This window comes from Postia placenta (assembly GCF_002117355.1).
Source record: "Postia placenta MAD-698-R-SB12 unplaced genomic scaffold POSPLAscaffold_6, whole genome shotgun sequence".
Taxonomy (NCBI): Eukaryota; Fungi; Basidiomycota; class Agaricomycetes; order Polyporales; family Adustoporiaceae; genus Rhodonia; species Rhodonia placenta.
Genome location: NW_020169837.1, coordinates 1,502,517 through 1,520,233, shown reverse-complemented (window position 1 = coordinate 1,520,233; position 17,717 = coordinate 1,502,517). Strand labels below are relative to the sequence as shown.

Genomic DNA, 17,717 nt, shown 5'->3' with positions numbered 1-17,717 from the left:
CCCCTCGGAGGCGAGCAGCGCTAGGATAGATGCAAGAAGAACACTCACCATGACTCCCCCGCACTTTCGAGCAGGGACGATGAGCGCTGGCGATCTCAGATCTTGATCGTGCATCTGGTTGTATCTGGTTTCCCACCACCACTCCGGCCGCCTGCGGTCAAGCGGCGGTCCAAATTCCATCTCCGGCATTCTACATAAGCAAGCACCCCCGGTCTTGTATCGACCGACGTCCAGTTGCTCCTTTCCGCCGTACAGTAGTGCCTCATCAACTTCCCTCTTGAGACCATTGTAAGTGCTGAAGGATACTGCAGCTATTCTGCATTCTACTAAGTGACGATTCACACCTTAGTCCATACGCTACACCAGCTAACAACAATGGCCGCCGCCATCCAAGCTGATATGAACAATGGTTTTGCGCGGTTAGAAAGGCTTATTGCGCAGAACCACCGCGATACAACTGCAAAATATGACAACCTGAACAAGAAAGTGGACAAGCTGGACAAGAAAGTGGACAAGCTGGACACGAAAGTAGAGAATCTAAGCACGCAAGTAGAGAAGCTCTTTGTCATTGCAGGCAAACACCAGACATCGGTCAGTATGACTATGGCTCATGGATCTCTCGTGATGCTAACTGGTCTGCAGATTGACGAGCTGAACGCGAAGCAGGACAAGCTCTTTGTTGTTATGGACGCTCAGCAGACATCTGTAAGTACAACTGTGGTTGACGGGGTGTCATTGAATCATGCCTGGTCTGCAGGTCAATAAGGTTGTGGCTGATATGGCTGAAGTCAAGAAAGAGCAGTCGAGCCTGTCAGAGAGGCTTACTCACCTCTTGGCGGAAATCACCAAACTTGCAGCTGACACAGCGAAGGGGCTCGAGATATGGGCTGAGAAGACCCAGGAGAATGTGACGAATCGTATCCTTGAGGTGCGCGATACGCGCTATGATGCGCTAATGAAGGAGCTCGACAAGATCAAGGCCAAAAGCCGTAAGTTAATCGACCTTTGAGCACAGGACACTGACAAACTAACATCCTTTCTCGCAACCCGTTAGAGCCCGTCGGGCCATATAATCGGTACGCACTCCTCTCACAGCTACTATCATTCATTTCTGAATGCCTCCAGTGGAATCGGCAGTGCCCAGTCCCCACCAGGCACCCCAGGCGCCCGCCCGTCACTATACCCCGCACCTCGCACGTAGGCTGCAAGATCATGAATTGTTCGTGCCTATTCCTCCTTTCATCGCCTTACGGGAGATTGACGAACTCGTTGGTGCCGTACAGTGACTCATGAGGGCCTTGTGGTCTGCGTCTCGTCGTATTTAAAATGCTCTGACTATCCTGCTCTCGAGTGCTATCAAATCCCCCTGCTCTGCACAGTCGCTATCGCTCTCCACTCATTACTGTTCATTTCATTCTGCCCTATCCCGAGGACAAGGGTGCTCGATGCTACCTCATTGCTATCGTCTCGCTGCTCACAGGTTATTCTAATGTATTGCGTCGCGCTTCAATGTTATGATAAACATCGCCCAGACATGGACATACGGTGTGCGCGCGGTGTATCTGACAGTCTGCCAGCAATGGTACGTCTCTGAGAGCCTAGACTTCTCCAAATCACGGCAACAATGGTGCGGCATCATCTCCGCATCGAATGAGACCTGCTTTTGTCTGTTCTGGGCAGTGAATGAACTGGTCTCGTAGACCGCCTGCGAGGCACGACTTAGTTTCGCCAGTGTTTGCACATTAAGCACATGGTTTGCGATCGCAGTGCTGTCCGAGCTCAAGAATGATTATGTGACTAGAAATAAAACAAGCTCGATGCTCAATGTACGATCTTCCTGCGTGAAGGGAGACTGGCCGGCATCGTCCCCAATCTAGGCATGGCTAAAGATGCAGGTGAATTCTCGTCTGGAGAACCCGCCAGTCGGAGACGAGGAAGAGCGAGAGCACCGGTTCCATCTTACACCTCAGCAACGCGACGTCCTCGTGTGCCGAGGAAGGACCGTCTGCTGCATGCAACGCCTGGTGATCCTGGACCTCTTTGGGAATGCGCTTCCCATGGTCTTGGCACAGGACGGTTATGGACGCGATGGCATTGTGCCATCGTCAGGGCCCGTGTGCATCTGAATAAGAAGATCAGCACGATTCAGCGGAACTGCCCAGCTCGACATACATGGATATTAGGATGCACACTGCAGAACTATTTGTGCGCGATCGAAGCTTCTGCGAGCCATCTCCATGGTCTGCAAGCGGAGGTACTTCGTTACCGGGAATGTGGCCATTTAGAGGCCGAGCTGTAGTTTGAAACCCCGTTCCGTCGTCGTGTACAATTGCTATCGTCATTGAGGCTCCAGTCGCGTCGTGTACGGGGAAATTTGTCCGTTGTCTGAAGCAGGCATAATTACGCATGTGCTTCGACCGCTTTCGTGGAGGCACACTGCAGACCGTGATGCATCCCGGTGTTTTCCAATTCCGTGGCAAATTGCATCCGTCAGGAAGTCGTTCGCTCCAGAGTTTGGGGCTCTTGTAAGCAACACGTTTGATCGCGGAGTGCCGGCGGATTAATAAATCCATATACGCACGCGGGTGGTACTCGGTCCAGATACGACGGCACACAGCCAGCACCAGCAGAATTCGACTACTCAGAGGACCGCATCGGAGAACACAGGGAGAACAACACGATGGCCCTATGTTGCACCCAAACAATGGGATAATAATGCAAGCGCAAGCGCACGTATGGTCTGGGCGCGCGATGCATGCATCGAGGCAGTGACAATCCTTGAGCAGGTGTGTGAGAAGAGTAGAAGCTGAATGGTCCTTTCTTACGACGGCACGGGTTTACAACCGCCAGACAGACAATGGGCACATGGTTATAGGGTCCGCTTTGCGACCCGGGCCCATATTCCGTTCAGTGCTCAAGAGCGGTGATCCGAGAGGCACTATAGCGCGCCGATGTCAGCAGAAAAAACTTTCTGTCTTCTAGTCGCCGTGATGATGCGTTTCCCACCTGAGTCATTTTGTACAAAAGCGGCACAGCCATTGTATGGGACATATATGGATGGAGCGGTGTCTGTATACCCGGACTCTGAGGCTTCTGAAGCGACCGCCGACGTTATCGATGAAGTCGTTACGAATTGCGCGAAATTTGAGCGTGAACTGAGCAGATATGTAGATGCTCAGCAGGTGGACAAGTAGAATTGTTAGTCGCAATTTTCAACAGGTCGCGATGCTCGCAGTTAGGACGCACCAGAGCCGAGGATCTCAGATCTTGATGGCGGTTTAGCCGCACTTGTTTGTTGTCCTTCACCGCCGTGGGAAGGATTCCCGCGTCCCCATTCTCACTGCCATGACAAACCTTTGAATCACATGCTGTTTTGTACACCTTAAGCAGCGTCGAAGCATTATACGAACGGACGACCACTTCCAGCGCTTGCGTCGAAGGCTGGCAATGGACTTGGGACTTGAGGACCGGGATAAATGAATATAGGACCGGATTGAATGGCTTGGGGATGTCGATGAGGGTGAATGTCATAATCCTGCAGGAGAATCGTGCCAATGATCTACTCGACACATGACACTTACTCTATTCCAATTCCGACCTGAAGTCCCTGGCGTTGCCAAATCTCACAGTGCATTCAACTCGTTAGAGCCGACTTGCCTGTCGTCATGTCTCACTCGACAAGAGATCTCAGTATGAAGGACAAGATCCCTGAGACCGTGAATACGGACCAAGTTGCTCTCTTCAGTGATTCTATGCGTCCAAAACTCGATGTCATCTCTGCTACGTTCGCCTTGGATAAGAATCGGCACTTCGTGAAGGACATTGAGGAGGGCACATTAACAAGGTAATAAAAAAGGTTGTGATCTTGCAGTATGACTAAAGGCACTCCCCCGAGAATACCAGTCAACAGATTGCGCCGTGAGTCCCGTCTGCCATCGGGGTCATTGTCGCTCAAAGTATTCTCCGTCCAGCTGGCACGTCAGCAGGTAATTGCGTGGGCGAATTGCGCTTGAAGTATGCACAGCTGCTTGAGACACCTTCGTGCTGCGGCGATCAGGACTATCATCAAGGTGCATGTATACCGTATTCTTCTTGCATAAGACCAGTGTCTGTGAGCTCCGAAGCCTTGCACAGGAAAGCTACGACCGTTCAGTAGACCTGTGTCAACGCTCAATCGAACTACAATTGCATTCCCACCAAACACGATCTTGATAGAATATACACATCTTGTCACGTACTTATGCGACCCGCAAACGACGTAACGTTGCCGATGGTTTCGATGGTGTCGCTTCGCCGTCGTGGGAAAGGTAGCGCGAGAGGATATCTGGCTGCGTCTCCAGTAAGTCAAGTCTGTCTACTTCATTCACAAAATTGTATCGAATTCGAATGTTGATGTACTCGTCGAAATCGCAGTTATGTACTACACATGGATAGAACCAACGCTGACACACGATCGCCAATTCAGCGCGCAACAATGCCTACATCGAGTGGCGGCTCGGATGATGCACCAGGCTTCGTGATTACCCTGCCCGCTGATCTGATGAGTGAACGGGAAGGCTTCTAGAACGTCGGGCTTTTCACAGGCGGGTCGAATATATAAGTGCAAGGTGCATGAGGGTTCTACTACACAGGGAGCTTGACGCGAGTACTTTGGAGGCCACCAGATAAGCTCTCAGCCATGCTATTGAGACTTCTTTCTCCGAGCCTTGCAAGAGCGGTACTTATCTCGACTCTGTTCTACACAGCATACGCCGGGGCCATTGTCAAGGTCCCCTTCACCTCTACAATCATGTAGGTCCTTTGCTGCACGCGCTAGTCCACGTACTTCTGTGCTCACCTCTAGTACTTTCTAGGCCTAGGCTTATAAGCAGTTCAGGTAAGCATAACATGCTTAGCAGAACAGATTTTATGTATGACCGCCGCAGATTCAAATGTACCGACTACGAACGCTGGCTTGAAGGTTACTGTGCAAGGCGAGTCAGTATTTCGGCCTCTCTAAATGTCGTGATCTCCATTTGCTCAAGTTGAGAATAGTACAAGCCGGGAACGACCAGACTTTCAACGATATCCTGGTGGATACAGGAAGCTCGTTCCTCTGGGTCGGCGCCCAAGAAGCATATGCCCCCGGCCCGTATACACAGATGTGAGTCTCACACGTATGATGGCCTCCTACTGAACTATCTCACAACTTCAGAATAAACGAAACCTTCGATGCGAAGTATGTGCAAAGAGCTCAGCCCTGAAAGCGAATTGATGCTCTTGTATAGCTACGGCGAGGGAGGGGCCACCGGCACGGCCTACATCGACCGCGTCACCGTTGGTGGCGTGACTGCATCTGCGGCATTCATTGGTGCTGCTAATAACACAGAAGGCTTCCAAATCGCAGAGCCATTGGGCGGAATCAGTCAGTGCTCTCCTTACATTCCTCTCAGCTCCTATCTTACACTCAGACCGCTGCACGATCGTGCCGACACCGTCAACTTCGCAGTCGGCATTGTTGGAACAACGGTGCGAACGGCGCGGGGCGCGTTTGTCCACGGGCGTAGCGATGCCCGTCAGGGACAATCGCGTGCGGTACGTACATCGCGCGGGGTCGTTATATACTACGATAGGGGCCTCCGGCCCCCGGCTACTCGCGCGCCCGAGCTTTCGAGCTCGTTCCTGACCACGCGGGGCTGCGTGTTTCAACACACTCCCTCGAGCGAAGCAAGCGAGGGCTCACGCGCACTCCCTGCTTCTCGGCACTCGGCACTCCCTCAATCTCAGCATCCATCCTCACACCCTCTCGGCGGGTCCACAATCCATCCCCATGTCCGACATCCGGCCGATAGTCCGTGCTCGAATGAGCTGCGACGGGCGACCCTTAGGCGCAAAGGTAGGGCGTACGACGTACGACGATCTTCATCAACTCCTCGGCATCAACTTCTCAACTCCAGGTTCGGTGCTCTCGACGAGCGGTCCAGCGGTTCGGCGGTGCTCTCGGCGAGCGGTTCGGGTACAGCGGTTCAACGGTGCTCTCGGCGAGCAATTCGGCGGTTCGACGGTTCGGCGGTTCGACATTCGACGGCGGGGTTCAATCAGGGTCCGCGTCAAGGTTCAGCAATCATACGGGTTCAATCGAGATGGCTTCGGCCCCATCCAGGCAAGCGGTTCGGCAGCGACGGCGGCGGGAATATTCTGCGGTGCAGCGGCGACCAGCAGAGCGTCGACAGCGACGGCATGCGCGCGGGATCCGGCGACGCAGCGAGCGGCGGGCTTCAAGCTGCCCCCAGAGCTTTGCTAGGTAGTAAACCCCCCAGCGGGCTGACGCGATTGTGTTGGAACAACCGGTGCGAACGGCGCGGGGGCGCGTTTGTCCACGGGCGTAGCGATGCCCGTCAGGGACAATCGCGTGCGGTACGTACATCGCGCGGGGTCGTTATATACTACGATAGGGGCCTCCGGCCCCCGGCTACTCGCGCGCCCGAGCTTTCGAGCTCGTTCCTGACCACGCGGGGCTGCGTGTTTCAACAGGCATGGGCCCCGCGAATACGAGCTTCAACGTCGTCTCCGGGTACAACACGACACCGACGTTCGTGCAGAGCCTCGCCGCGGAGGGTGCCATCCCCGCAGCGATGTTCGGCGTGTACGTGAGCCCGCTGAGTGCCAGTGGCGAGCCGGGCAGCACTGGCGAGCTCACGTTTGGCGGTGTCGACGAGAGCAAGTTCAGCGGTGCGTCTCGTTGCACGAGCTTTTTGAATGATCGATACGCCAGCTGAGCGCGAGCCGCGGGGTGACAGGCGAGATCGACTGGCTCCCGCGTTCCGCTGCGGATAACCAGCACTGGCTAGTCGAGGTACGTGCATCTTCACCGAGCAAGGAGAAAGACTCACCGATCGCGTGCACAGGCCTTCTACTTTGGCTGGGGCGGCGAGTACGCGATCAACACCACGCTCTACTCGCTCGTCGACACTGGGACTTATTTCATTGGCATTCCCAAGTATGCATTTCTCCTTATTCTTGCCAGCCTTCGCCTGCTGTTGATCCGTTCTGCGCTCGTATTGATCGTCGTCCCCCCCTTTCCCGTAGTGACGGCCTGTTCTACATCCTGCAAAATACCCCCGACGCGGAGCTCGCGAGCAGCTCACTCCTCGAGGGCTGCCTCACCTTCCCTGCGAACGCGAGCGGCACGCTCCCGCCGCTCTACGTCGGCGTAGGCAGCCTCAACTTCACGATCACCCCGGATGAGTGCGTGCCCCTTCTGCCTTGCCCCTCCCTTTATTGCTGCTTTCTTTCACACGCATACAAACTCGGTAAGTACCGCGTGCTGACACCGCCGGCAGCTACATCGTCCCCGCGCCGCTCTACGCCGCGCTGAACATAACCGACGCGGACACGATCTACACCGTGCTCTGCCCTGCGGGCCCCAACCAGTACAACCTCGGCATGTCCTTCCTCGAGCACGCCTACTCTGCGTTCGACCGTGCGTCCCTCTTTCCCTTGCTGTCTTATCCACGCTCTCTTCCACCCACGCTGACCTTTTCTCTCACATCGCCCTCCCCCTCCCCTGCAACGCGCGTATTGGTCCCACCGGGTCTCGCCCCCCTCGCCCCCTCGATCGGCGTCCATGACCACCCACCCCGTCACCCGTCACCCGTCAGTCGACAACAACAGTGAGTGCCGTCCATCCGCCCACGACGTTCACGATGCCCGCTGACCGCACCCGCTGCCCAGTGATCGGCCTAGCCCAGCTCGCACCGCCCTGAACCACGATCCGCGTCGTGGGGGCCGCCGGCAAGCAAGGACAAGGACGCCCCCCGTCTTCGCCTTCGTGACCGCGCCCTCCAATGCCCATACTCGCGTACTCGTGCTCGTGCTCGTGCCTGTGACGCTCCCGCTCTTGCCGGCCCCGTGCCCCGTGTCTCTGTCATATTATATCACGGGACATCTCCACTTCTCTGATTCTCGTACATGCTACCAACGCGCTCATTGCACCATCTGACTCGGGACCCGGGCCCAGGTACGTCGTTCTGCCGCAGAGCCTGCCAGTCACGCACGCCCGCGCCCGCACCACACCGATTGCGCGTCCGAAAGCCGTTGTTCCGCTGTTCCGTTGTTCCGTTGTCGTTGTCGTTGTTGATCGCACACAGGCACGCCGCACGCACAGAGCAGCGCAGAGCAGCGACGATGTTCGAGGCAGCGCGCCACAGGTATAGCCCGGGGTCGGCGTGCGCACTGCGAATGCTCCCAGTCCCAGTCCATCCATACCACACACACATGCACACACCGCAGCGGGAATTGCCACACTCGGTTAGCAATGTTCGTGGTGTGCAATGTGTGCGCCCCCTTCGGGCAGTAATAGAACACGTCCAACGCCTGCTATTGCAAATGGGAATGGGAATCCGCGATCCGATTTGGGTGTCCAACTACTTATTATGTATGAGCAATGAAATTCGCTTATCTAATATCAGATGTTTGCAGAAGGGGTTCCTGAACGCCTTCATTTCATCCTAATTTCATTTCATCTCAATTGCCATTGCATGCTGGTTGTTCGAGAGGTCAGAAAATCTGATTTTGGCCTGTCAAGAGGAGTTCTCCGAGCTTGATGGACCTCAGATATGAGAGCTTAGGGCCATCGCCGAACCAGATAAACGCGGTCATGTGATCGCGTCAGCAGGTGTATTGCACACGCGACAAGAGGTACATCTCAAGGGCTTGATTGCACAAACGTGTATGCAATGCTAATACAGGATTGCACTCACAGAACGAACAAACAGAAGTACTAATGAATGCGGATACGAGTGCATCGGTGCTCACGAAGCTATACAGCCACGGCACCGGCAGTCAACCACAACCATGATCCATCCCGAATCAACCAACAAAAAAGATTGCCTAGAGCAAAAGAGTGACGAGAAAGCGAAGGTAAGAGACAGTTGTTTTTTAGATTGCCCTACGTATTTTGGTAGGCGACTCCCTACTCTGGACATCAGACACATAAATGGGATTGCGCGAACCAAGACACGTACCGACGTCAAGGACAAATCCGTCTTTTAAAGGTTAATGATGATGGGCGAGCAGCCAAGGTTGATGAGACCATCTGTACACAGTGTATGTCAGAACAGTGGTTACATGTACTGTACGGGACAGCACTCACCAAAGGTGTTGTTCTCACAGCACACCGGCGCGCTCGTGCTGAGGGAAATACACACAACTCGTGAGCAAAACGCGTCGCAACAGAGGACCAAGAACCGCATCACTCACCACGTCGAGCCGCCGACGATGCCCTGGCACCCAATGCCGACGAGTTCACCGACGTTCTCCAACACGATTCCCAGCAGCCCGAGGAGGCTGTGCGCGCTGTCGCCGGACACGACGCTGTTACAGCACTGCACTGAGCCCGTGTTGCACTGGCCCGCGCCCGAGCCACCCGAGGTCGCGGTCGAGGTCGAGGTCGGCGCAGGGACGATCACAGAGGTAGAGGTCGCGCTGGTAGGCGTCCAGGTCGGCGAGGCGGACGGGGTCGCGGTGTCGGTCGGCTGAGTGGTAACCGGAGACGCAGAGGGGGTGGAGGACTCGGTGGGGGATGCGGCCGGGGTCGAGGCGGTGGGCGACGTCGCGGGAGTCGAAGGCTCCGTGGGAGGGGTCGAGGTGGGCGAAGGCGATCCCCAAGAGTCAGTGGCCGAGGGGGACGGGGACGGGGACGGGGACGGGGACGGGCCCGCGCTGTCGCTGGGGGGCGAGGTCGGGGTAGCGGGCGACGCGGTCGGAGTGTCACAGTCCGAGGTCGACGTCGGTGGAGGCGGGGGCGTCGACGTGGGCGTCGGGGTGTCGGTGCAGCCGCAGTCCTCGACGGGGCCGATGGCGAGGGCGGCGCCGACGCCGGCGGAGAGGTCTAGGACGGGCTTGAGCGCGACACCCGCGTCGGCGGCGAGGGCGAGGAGGTTCGTGCCGGCGAGGCCGTCTGTGATGGGGTCCACGGCGGGGTCCATGGGCGGAACGAGGGCAGGGGCGGCGGCGGCGTAGAGCGCGCAGGTGACGGCGGCAAGGAGGGAGAGGCGTGCGTGCATGTTGGGTTGTGTTTGTGCGAAGGCAGGTGGGGTAAGGAGAGACGGGCTCGAACGAAGGAGCGGGGGGAAGCTGAGCGGATGAACGACGAAAGCACGGAAGGACCGACTTGCCTTCCCTGCTATTTAATACACCGTGCAGGGCGCGACCAGCAGCCGCCATGGCCGCGGGCGATGGCTAATCCAGGGGCGCATCACGCGATTCATGCGCCCTCCGATCGCACACGTCCGCGGGATGTGGCGCACTGCCCGTTCCAGCATCAAACTGCTTCTCAAAGACAATCTGCCACAGCCGCTGTCCCCCTCTGTCTCTGTCACCGGGCAAAACTCCGTCTCTGAGCACTTGCCTGTCCAGCTGTCGCCACCCAGGCACGCCGCGCCTCTGCTTCATCGCGGGGCAGTATCATCCTAGAGCGCAATGGCTGCACACACAGCGCTCAGGGAAGAACAGCACGTCTGGCAACACCGCAGTTGACGCGTAGACGGCTGCAGGGGCACCGGACATACATGACAAAATGGCTTCGGGAACCACAGAGCCCCGGAACTCGTCCACCAGAAGCAGACCCGAGCTTGTCGATCACAAGTCAGAGTTTGATGCAAAAAAGAAGCAAGAAGCGGGACGCTCCCGAGCAGAAAGCGAGCTACTTGGACCGCGATGCAATTTAAATGATGTTGACACGTCCAGAGGCAGCGAAGCACGCTCACAAAGGATTCGCATGACCGTCCCATGGCATGTTTGGATGCCGCATATCCTCGGTCATTGGCCGAGGCACAGCGGAATCCGACATGGAATCCGCGTCGCAATTCGTATCAGAAACTATTCTTCTGGTGGCACTCGCCTTGCTGCTGAGGCTGAGCGCTGAGCGCTGAGCCTGCAAATGAATCTCTGGACAACGCCCAAGTCACCACCAGTATAGAATCGACCACAGCTATCTGGCCAAGACGCGCGCCGGCGCTGGCGCTCCTTCTCTGATGATGATCGAGCGAAATTCGGAAGTTCCCAGAAAAGCAGGTCCAGTAATCGCCCTCGCCTTGCCTTTCTCCGCAGCCGCCGGAGCCTGCTTCTGTGCAAGACGCAGGACTGTCATCGCCAGCCCAGCCTCGGCAGCGCCACGGCGGGCCTTGGACGTAGGTAATTGTAACGGCGCCGCGCTCCCGTTTCTCTTCGCTCTCAAGACTATCTCCGGCGGAACATCACTCTGGCTTTATCACGAGAAACGCCCGAAGGCGCTCCCAGTCGTCGTCGACGTGCACCGATGTTGAGTAAGGTCCTCGCGTCAGAAACAAACTATCAGATAACGGTGAGGACGCGCGGTGCGCTCTCCGTTTACCTCTCTCAAGACCCACTCTAGTAGGATCTCATACACCCCAATTACGAGGAGCACCGGCGACCCGCCGCGCCCAGCGACTGCTGCCGCTTCTCACCGAGCTGAGATTCTGCCATGCTGCCGCATGATATCCACGACATGCTCAGCCGAGCTTGAGCTTGAGCTTGAGGTTTGCGTCGACATGCGACCCTGGTGCTAGCGGGCCCAAACACGCCTGCACCAAGGTCGGACGAGCGCCGCAGCCGTGTCCCATCTGCCTCCGGTAAGGAATAGGACAGTATATGTCCCATGCGCAACGAAGGACAGCCGTCAGCCCAGCGATCGACACCGTGTCCACGTCACGCTCGTGTTGGCCCTGACGCACCCTCGATCGTGCTTTGACACCGATAAGAGACAAGTGACGCTTGCAGGAATAATTTCTTTTTCTTTTGTGGTCGCATCCCATCCCAGTACTCTGCAAGCAACGCCCAGGGGCTCCGCTGCATGCGCAGCGCGCCGTCCTCGAACTTGCAGCTCCAGCGCGTGCACCGATGCCCGAGGGCCAAGGTCATGCTTCATCTGCCTCCGATCGACGCAGCCAATATCAGCGCTGGCGCTGGACGCGGAAATGCACCCTCTATCGTGCGTTGACACCGCCGAGTGACACTTGCAGAAATGCCGCTACGCCCCAGCGCATGCGGACCTTCCAGCAGCGCGCTGTCTTCGAGCTTCCAGTTCCAGCGTTATCACCAATCCGGACAGTATATGTCCCATTCGAAATGAAGGACGTCAGCGTTGTCCCTGAACGCGAAGCGCACCCTCGATCAATCGATCACGCTTCGACGCCGCCAAGTGGCACTTGCAGAATTGTGCCTACGCCAAAGGTGTCCGCGGCGTGCGGACGTTCCAGCAGCACGTCGCCTTCGAACTTCTGGCTCCAATGCCAAGTCGCGCCGTGCAGGACGGACGATCGGAGAGCATTCTGCGGCAACGACAAACACAGCAGAACGCACTTTGGAAGCAGCGAGACGCTCTGGGCCCCACGCTCCAGCGGAGCAATGGAATCGCAAACTCTACGTGACCGGCCGCAGCACCAGAGCCTTCACGTCTTTGCCGTCTCGCCAGATTGGGCCATAGACTCCCCGGCGCCTGCGCACACCCAGTCAGCGTATAAAACAGCCAGCGGGATGCCCCCATCTCCATCCCCACTCGCACTCGCACTCGCACTCACACTCACACTCGCTATACATTACCGCACCGCGCTCGTCACTCTCACAATGTTCCGCGCCACACTTCTCGTCCTCTTCTCGCTCTCCGCGCTCGCGCTCGCGTCGCCCTCCCGCCTCCCGCGCGACGGCCAGTGCAACGGCTCCACCCTGTGCTGCGACGGCGCATCCTACCGCGCAGATTCCCCCGAGGGTCTCGCGGTCATCGCTTCGCACGGCTTCGACCACACAGACTACGCCTCCGACTCAAGTGTCCACACCTCGTGCGGCGACTTTGGACTCCTCGGCGGCAGCAGCTGCGCGCAGAGCCCCGTGTGCTGCGAGGGCAACAATATTGGCAACGGTGCGTGTTTCGTTTCCTGTAGTGAATTCAGAGCGGTCGCTGACTCTCCTGGTGATGTTTCAGGCTTCCTTGGCATCGGTATCGGTTGCAGCCCCATCGTCCTCTAGGCCACGCGATGCGCTGCAAGATCATCGTGTTCGGTGAGTGCATGCATTGTGGCCTCACGATGCATGTAAATTTACACTGACAATCCATGTTCGTGCTCAGATACCCCCTTCTTTCGTTTCGTAAAACACGCGGTTCGCGCTGTCCCTCGTTTCCCTTTCGCTTTTGTGTTTCCATCGCGCCCGTAACGGACTTGCACCGCAGGCTGCATTAATGTTGTTTGAATTTCGTTGCCCCCTGTGTCGCATCTCGACAGTATACCTGGCGCAATCATTTCTGTTTTCTCGTATGGCTTGGGGATCTATCAACGGGTCAGCCTGTCAGAATCGATAAGTAGACCATCGACTCCGAAAGGCATGTCACTTGCTAGTAGAAGCACGATGACTAGATGGGTGACGCTCGTCCCGAACCATTGCGTACTAGCTCGACAACCCGAGAATATTCCTGAGCGGTTATTGAACATACCTGAAGCATATCTGGCCCTGGAGGCAAAGAATGAGGCCTCTGAGAAGATGTTATGGTGTGTAGGATATTAGGTGCCGCGGGTCCAATCTTATGGTCTGGTGATCATTTTGCCCGTGTCGTCGAATATCTTGACGAAGTACTCGAGCTTTTCGCCCATGCTGTCGAGCAGGACTCGAGCTTTCCTTCCTCAGGCCGCAGTCGATCGTATTCAGCTCTCAACACCACGGCAGTTGTACAGATGTTCACGATGATTCAGTTCCGTGTTCGTGATACTTGATAGCGCGCGCGCTTCAAGCCGCTGGCACCGTCAGCACAGCCGCGCATCATGATCATAGTAGCGCTTGTACCAGGCGCAGCCCTGTGAAGCCGTTCCGAGCCCTGATCGTGCACAAACTGCGAATGGCATACTAGGGATAAAGCCGAGGAGTTTGGCAGACGTACGGATCGATTTCATGCCACACAGTCCCTCAGACCCGCGTACGACGGTGAACATGATCCTTGCAGTCGATCCAAATACGACGGACTCACCTGGTATGTGTCGCGTCCGAGCCGCTCGTCCGCACGGGCAGTTCGCGAGGGGCACTGAAAGTTCGGGGAAAGGAGAAAGCTGGGCTTGCTCGGCGGCGAGGCCGTTTTATAAGAGATGAAGGAGCCGTAGACAACGGCGACATCATAAGGGACTTTTGAGGACACGGAACGACGCACACAAGAGAGAGAGTTACTCCCCAACTGGCCGATCAGTCGCGATGGAGTCCGAATGAGGTAATCCACCTTCCGGATCGAGGTGGACGGCCCGTCCTGGCCACAAGGAAATAGAGTTTCTGGTTCGCGCCACGACAGACGATTTCTCTTGATGGCCGTGACCGTTGCCAGTGGTCTTGCTGTTTTGACACCATAACTGGGTGCCTGCAGCCAGCGTCTGCAGTCGACTGATAAACATCCTGTAGGTACTATCACGAGCCTCATCAGGCGCTCAGCACGGTATGATTGTCCACCACATCCAGATGGTGTGCTGTGCCATGGCACACGGTCCTTAGAGCACAGAATATACATTACACAAAAGCGTGTCAATGTACATCAGGACACTAGCAAGGTGGTCGGTGCTAGTAGAGACTAGATTCGCGTACAGGCTCAGACCGGGCCACACCTCGATATGTCGACGCTGACCCATCCAGACAACGGGGCATCAAGATATCGTCTGGCGTTATAAGCGTTAGCACAAAGGGTGGTAAGAGGCATTCCCGAGAACTCTCACCATCCGGGTATGCTCGCGGTCTCACTACGAGCGGCTCCTCGGTCGCCAGTTCTTGTACGTCGCAGTACATGCTGCTAGCCTTGTGATCGCTAGCTCGGAATGCGAGTTGAGTGCCCAGGCGATTGGGTATATGGGGTATCGTCTGATAACGGAGAGCTAGGATTACTGCCATGATCACGACATTAAGCGCATGTGGGCTCTTACCATCTGGGCGCGGTTGCACTATTGCCGTTGGTCAATCGTGTACATTCAGCACCTGAGGGGCTATTATTGCATATTCACGTTTGTTTGCCTGGTCAGGATGATCTGCTATAGCAGCCGGTTAGAATGGATCACCCTAAATCACAGCATATACGATCGCCGATGGCGTTGTAGACTCACTGGCTTGAGCTAAGTGCCATTGTATATGACCATAGAGGTATCGAAGTTATGTTGATACCAAAGATGGTCCAGCCAGCACTCTGCACAAGGATAAATCAATATCTGTACATTCAGTCTGGTCCACAGCTATACTTACCGCTTTCAACGCGACGAAGGAGGCGGATGTATTCAGCGTCCGCCTCGTCAGATACAGGCTGCCAAGGAAAATCGTAACGAACGCGTTCTAGGCCTGCTCGTTTGACATCAGCTTTGAGAAAGAAAACAAGAGCACAAAGCGACTGGGGAGTTCCTGCAAGCTTTACTCACCTTCTTCAAGAAGGACGTACTGGGGAATAGGCCCCTCATCGCCCCACTTTGCAACATCGTCATCGAGAGTCGTGGTGACAGGCTGATACCAGATTCGGTTGATTTCTGTATAGATGCGGTTCAATACTGCGGCGGCTCATTCGCAGAACCAAACAACACAGACCTTGCTTGAGATCAACAGGTGGATGGACTCTGACACTTGTTGTGAGCTGTTCCACGAAGCCCTGCGTAGAGGGCAAATCCGCGTCGTTACCGACCATGCCGTCATTCACGAGCCCGGCGCATGCTAGAACGAACGGCATTAGCCCTGACCCCTACGAGGGGGATGGGAAAAGATGAGGACCACTCACCCCAGCGCTCGAAGTAGCGATTGAAGGCCCCGTCAATATCTACCGGGCGTTCCGATGCGACATGGAGATTGTCCATCATGGCCTCAGGTTCTGCCCAGATAACGTCAGGTAAACTGACATTTGTGTAAGCGTCCACGACCGGTGGCGTCGACACGTCCGTCGAAGCCGCTGCTGAAGTGCCCCTTGTGCTCGACGGCGTAGGTACCAGGGGCTGTGGCGAGTAATCGGGCACCTGCGACGAGCCCCCGCTTCCTGCCAAACAAGAAGAGGCACATATCAGCATCGTGTATCGGTGTTATCTCAGAAAGAGCTTACCTGTAGCGAGATCACTGTAGCCGACATCTGCCGCCATAACGGGAGGCGCTACCCTCGCAGACGCGTTCGGCGACGGGCCTGCAGGATCCGCATGCATCTGCATCAGCGGTGCCCCCGATAGCACCGGAATGGCCGCAGGCGAGTGTGCATAAGTCATCTGCTGCGTTTCCGCGACGGCAGTATGCCTGGCCTTGGCCTTGCCCTTTCCCGTGTTCGAGAAGGCGCGCGCGACCACCCGCGCACGCTTCGCCTCGCGGTCCGTGGAATCTGCCATCTCTTCAGTCGAGTCGTCACGCTGCTTGCGCTTCCGACTGGGGCCTGGCGCCGGTGCCGGCGGGGGGATGAGTGGTTGGCCCATAATAGCACCACCAGGACTGAGGTTGTACAGCGGCTGCGCCTGTGCCTGGACTTGGGCTTGCTGCTGTTGTGGCCATGCACCTGGAACCTGAGGTCCTGGGATAGCCCATTGCTGTCCGTTCGCGGGAAGCGCGAGATTGACTTGTGGCGCAGCGTACATAGGCGCGGCGAAGGCGACAGGTGGCGGGGCGTACGCAGGTGCCATGAAGTGTGCCTGGGGCTGGATCCTGATGGGCTCGGTGAAGGCGCACTGAGGCCTGGACGCGCGGAAAACACGACGCAAGTCACCCGGGTCGGTCTCGTATAGCTCCACATTGGCCGCCTCCATAAGTCGTGGCAGGTCAGGGTGCGAAACATAGCCTAGTGCGCGAGCGGGGGTGTCAGTACATAGCAAACAGGAACATAGTGCAGCAATATGCGTACCACGGTATGTCGCCTTTCCAAAGCCTTGCACGCAGTAGCTTAGGTTCTGTGGCCAGGGTGACCAAGTGGCGGGAGCATCTGCGTGCATGAGGGCGCACTGCAACAAGATACACGTGTGAGCTCACGAACACGCTGTCGCGCGACATCAATCACGCACGTTATCCATGATCTTTTTATCCAGGTGGACAGACTCCATGGGGGAGATTATGGACAGGAAGATATCCTTCTGTGGGCCAGTCAATGCCACGACAGATGCGCACAAGAGTATATCGCACTCACGTTCCGAATGTCCTCCGCGATGCGTGGCCGGGCAGACGCCGTCTTCTGGACGGACGGCTGGTTGGCGCGCCACACGATGATGTATTTGTTGAATATTCTTTCACCGTGACCTTGCAGAGTTCGCTCCAATTCGCACATTTTCTGCATAATCTCGTGTCAGCATGGTCGCGACGAGCAGAGTTAGTGTGGCGACGCACATCGAAGGCTTCCTGGAGGCCGTCGCTGGCCTTGAGCTTGATCCGGCGATTAGAGTGGCCATTGGCAGGTTGCTTGACGGTCTGTTCGACGACCGCCTCGTGGATCTGCGACAGGCGTCAGGCATTCAACATGGTCAAGGGCAAGCGTAGCTCTCACCCTGACTGCGGGATAAAGCTCTTGAAGACGCGGCATGAGAATGGCGTGACAGGTGATGTCGATAGAGCTAGCTTCGCACAGGTGCACGACAAGATGAGTGAGGTTGGAAGACATGTTTCAGAAGACACGGAGCGAGAAGGGAGTTCTTGTTGTGTTGAAGGGTAGAGATGGTGGTGGTGGTAGTGGTAAGAGCAGAACAAAGGATACC

At 56.5% G+C, this 17,717-nt stretch overlaps 8 protein-coding genes across 8 annotated transcripts; 4 read left to right on the top strand and 4 right to left on the bottom strand.

Moving 5' to 3' along the window:
* The first annotated feature begins 220 nt into the window (after positions 1-220).
* POSPLADRAFT_1065950 (hypothetical protein) lies at positions 221-1,533 on the top strand. Its single transcript, XM_024482022.1, has 7 exons — positions 221-288; positions 350-591; positions 643-705; positions 758-989; positions 1,055-1,076; positions 1,126-1,219; positions 1,284-1,533. Exons 2-6 carry the CDS (start codon positions 376-378, stop codon positions 1,199-1,201), a joined length of 609 nt encoding a protein of 202 aa, XP_024339717.1. The 5' UTR covers positions 221-288; positions 350-375; the 3' UTR covers positions 1,202-1,219; positions 1,284-1,533.
* Positions 1,534-4,678: 3,145 nt separating this feature from the next.
* POSPLADRAFT_1046293 (hypothetical protein) lies at positions 4,679-7,745 on the top strand (the record flags this gene model as incomplete). Its single annotated transcript, XM_024478993.1, has 11 exons — positions 4,679-4,791; positions 4,860-4,876; positions 4,926-4,973; positions 5,035-5,143; positions 5,195-5,218; positions 5,268-5,404; positions 6,514-6,711; positions 6,856-6,979; positions 7,069-7,227; positions 7,323-7,462; positions 7,714-7,745. The coding sequence occupies 11 exons, from the start codon at positions 4,679-4,681 to the stop codon at positions 7,743-7,745; spliced, it is 1,101 nt and encodes a 366-aa protein (XP_024339716.1).
* POSPLADRAFT_1065949 (hypothetical protein) lies at positions 7,605-8,431 on the top strand (the record flags this gene model as incomplete). Its single annotated transcript, XM_024482021.1, has 2 exons — positions 7,605-7,652; positions 7,714-8,431. A coding segment is annotated over exon 2 (480 nt), but the record flags the coding sequence as incomplete, so codon positions are not given.
* Positions 8,432-9,029: 598 nt separating this feature from the next.
* On the bottom strand, positions 9,030-9,479 carry POSPLADRAFT_1097501 (hypothetical protein; the record flags this gene model as incomplete). Its single annotated transcript, XM_024483150.1, has 3 exons — positions 9,030-9,076; positions 9,134-9,171; positions 9,241-9,479. Coding segments are annotated over 3 exons (324 nt in total), but the record flags the coding sequence as incomplete, so codon positions are not given.
* A 1,374-nt stretch (positions 9,480-10,853) lies between these two features.
* Positions 10,854-11,922, bottom strand: POSPLADRAFT_1033545 (hypothetical protein; the record flags this gene model as incomplete). Its single annotated transcript, XM_024476941.1, has 3 exons — positions 10,854-11,220; positions 11,429-11,624; positions 11,736-11,922. 3 exons carry the CDS (start codon positions 11,920-11,922, stop codon positions 10,854-10,856), a joined length of 750 nt encoding a protein of 249 aa, XP_024339713.1.
* Positions 11,923-12,627: 705 nt separating this feature from the next.
* On the top strand, positions 12,628-13,766 carry POSPLADRAFT_1046291 (hypothetical protein; the record flags this gene model as incomplete). Its single annotated transcript, XM_024478992.1, has 3 exons — positions 12,628-12,919; positions 12,942-13,059; positions 13,553-13,766. 3 exons carry the CDS (start codon positions 12,628-12,630, stop codon positions 13,764-13,766), a joined length of 624 nt encoding a protein of 207 aa, XP_024339712.1.
* Positions 13,767-14,524: 758 nt separating this feature from the next.
* On the bottom strand, positions 14,525-15,451 carry POSPLADRAFT_1039791 (hypothetical protein). Its single transcript, XM_024477597.1, has 6 exons — positions 15,432-15,451; positions 15,262-15,354; positions 15,126-15,205; positions 14,949-15,053; positions 14,745-14,886; positions 14,525-14,687 (listed from the first exon to the last, which is right to left on the bottom strand). Exons 4-6 carry the CDS (start codon positions 14,949-14,951, stop codon positions 14,593-14,595), a joined length of 240 nt encoding a protein of 79 aa, XP_024339711.1. The 5' UTR covers positions 14,952-15,053; positions 15,126-15,205; positions 15,262-15,354; positions 15,432-15,451; the 3' UTR covers positions 14,525-14,592.
* On the bottom strand, positions 15,135-17,623 carry POSPLADRAFT_1033543 (hypothetical protein; the record flags this gene model as incomplete). Its single annotated transcript, XM_024476940.1, has 11 exons — positions 15,135-15,205; positions 15,262-15,372; positions 15,432-15,536; positions 15,595-15,717; positions 15,782-16,033; positions 16,097-16,813; positions 16,877-16,973; positions 17,034-17,102; positions 17,156-17,296; positions 17,353-17,457; positions 17,510-17,623. 11 exons carry the CDS (start codon positions 17,621-17,623, stop codon positions 15,135-15,137), a joined length of 1,905 nt encoding a protein of 634 aa, XP_024339710.1.
* Positions 17,624-17,717: the final 94 nt, after the last annotated feature.

What these genes read in the sequence shown, in the direction of transcription:
- POSPLADRAFT_1065950 (XM_024482022.1), top strand. Translation starts at nt 376, where the DNA reads ATGGCCGCCGCCATCCAAGCTGATATGAACAATGGTTTTGCGCGGTTA. An exon ending in TGGACGCTCAGCAGACATCT is followed by an intron (nt 706 to 757) that starts GTAAGTACAACT and finishes CCTGGTCTGCAG; the next exon opens with GTCAATAAGGTTGTGGCTGA. An exon ending in CAAGATCAAGGCCAAAAGCC is followed by an intron (nt 990 to 1,054) that starts GTAAGTTAATCG and finishes GCAACCCGTTAG; the next exon opens with AGCCCGTCGGGCCATATAAT.
- POSPLADRAFT_1039791 (XM_024477597.1), bottom strand. An exon ending in ACCGCGAGCATACCCGGATG is followed by an intron (nt 14,688 to 14,744) that starts GTGAGAGTTCTC and finishes TTATAACGCCAG; the next exon opens with ACGATATCTTGATGCCCCGT.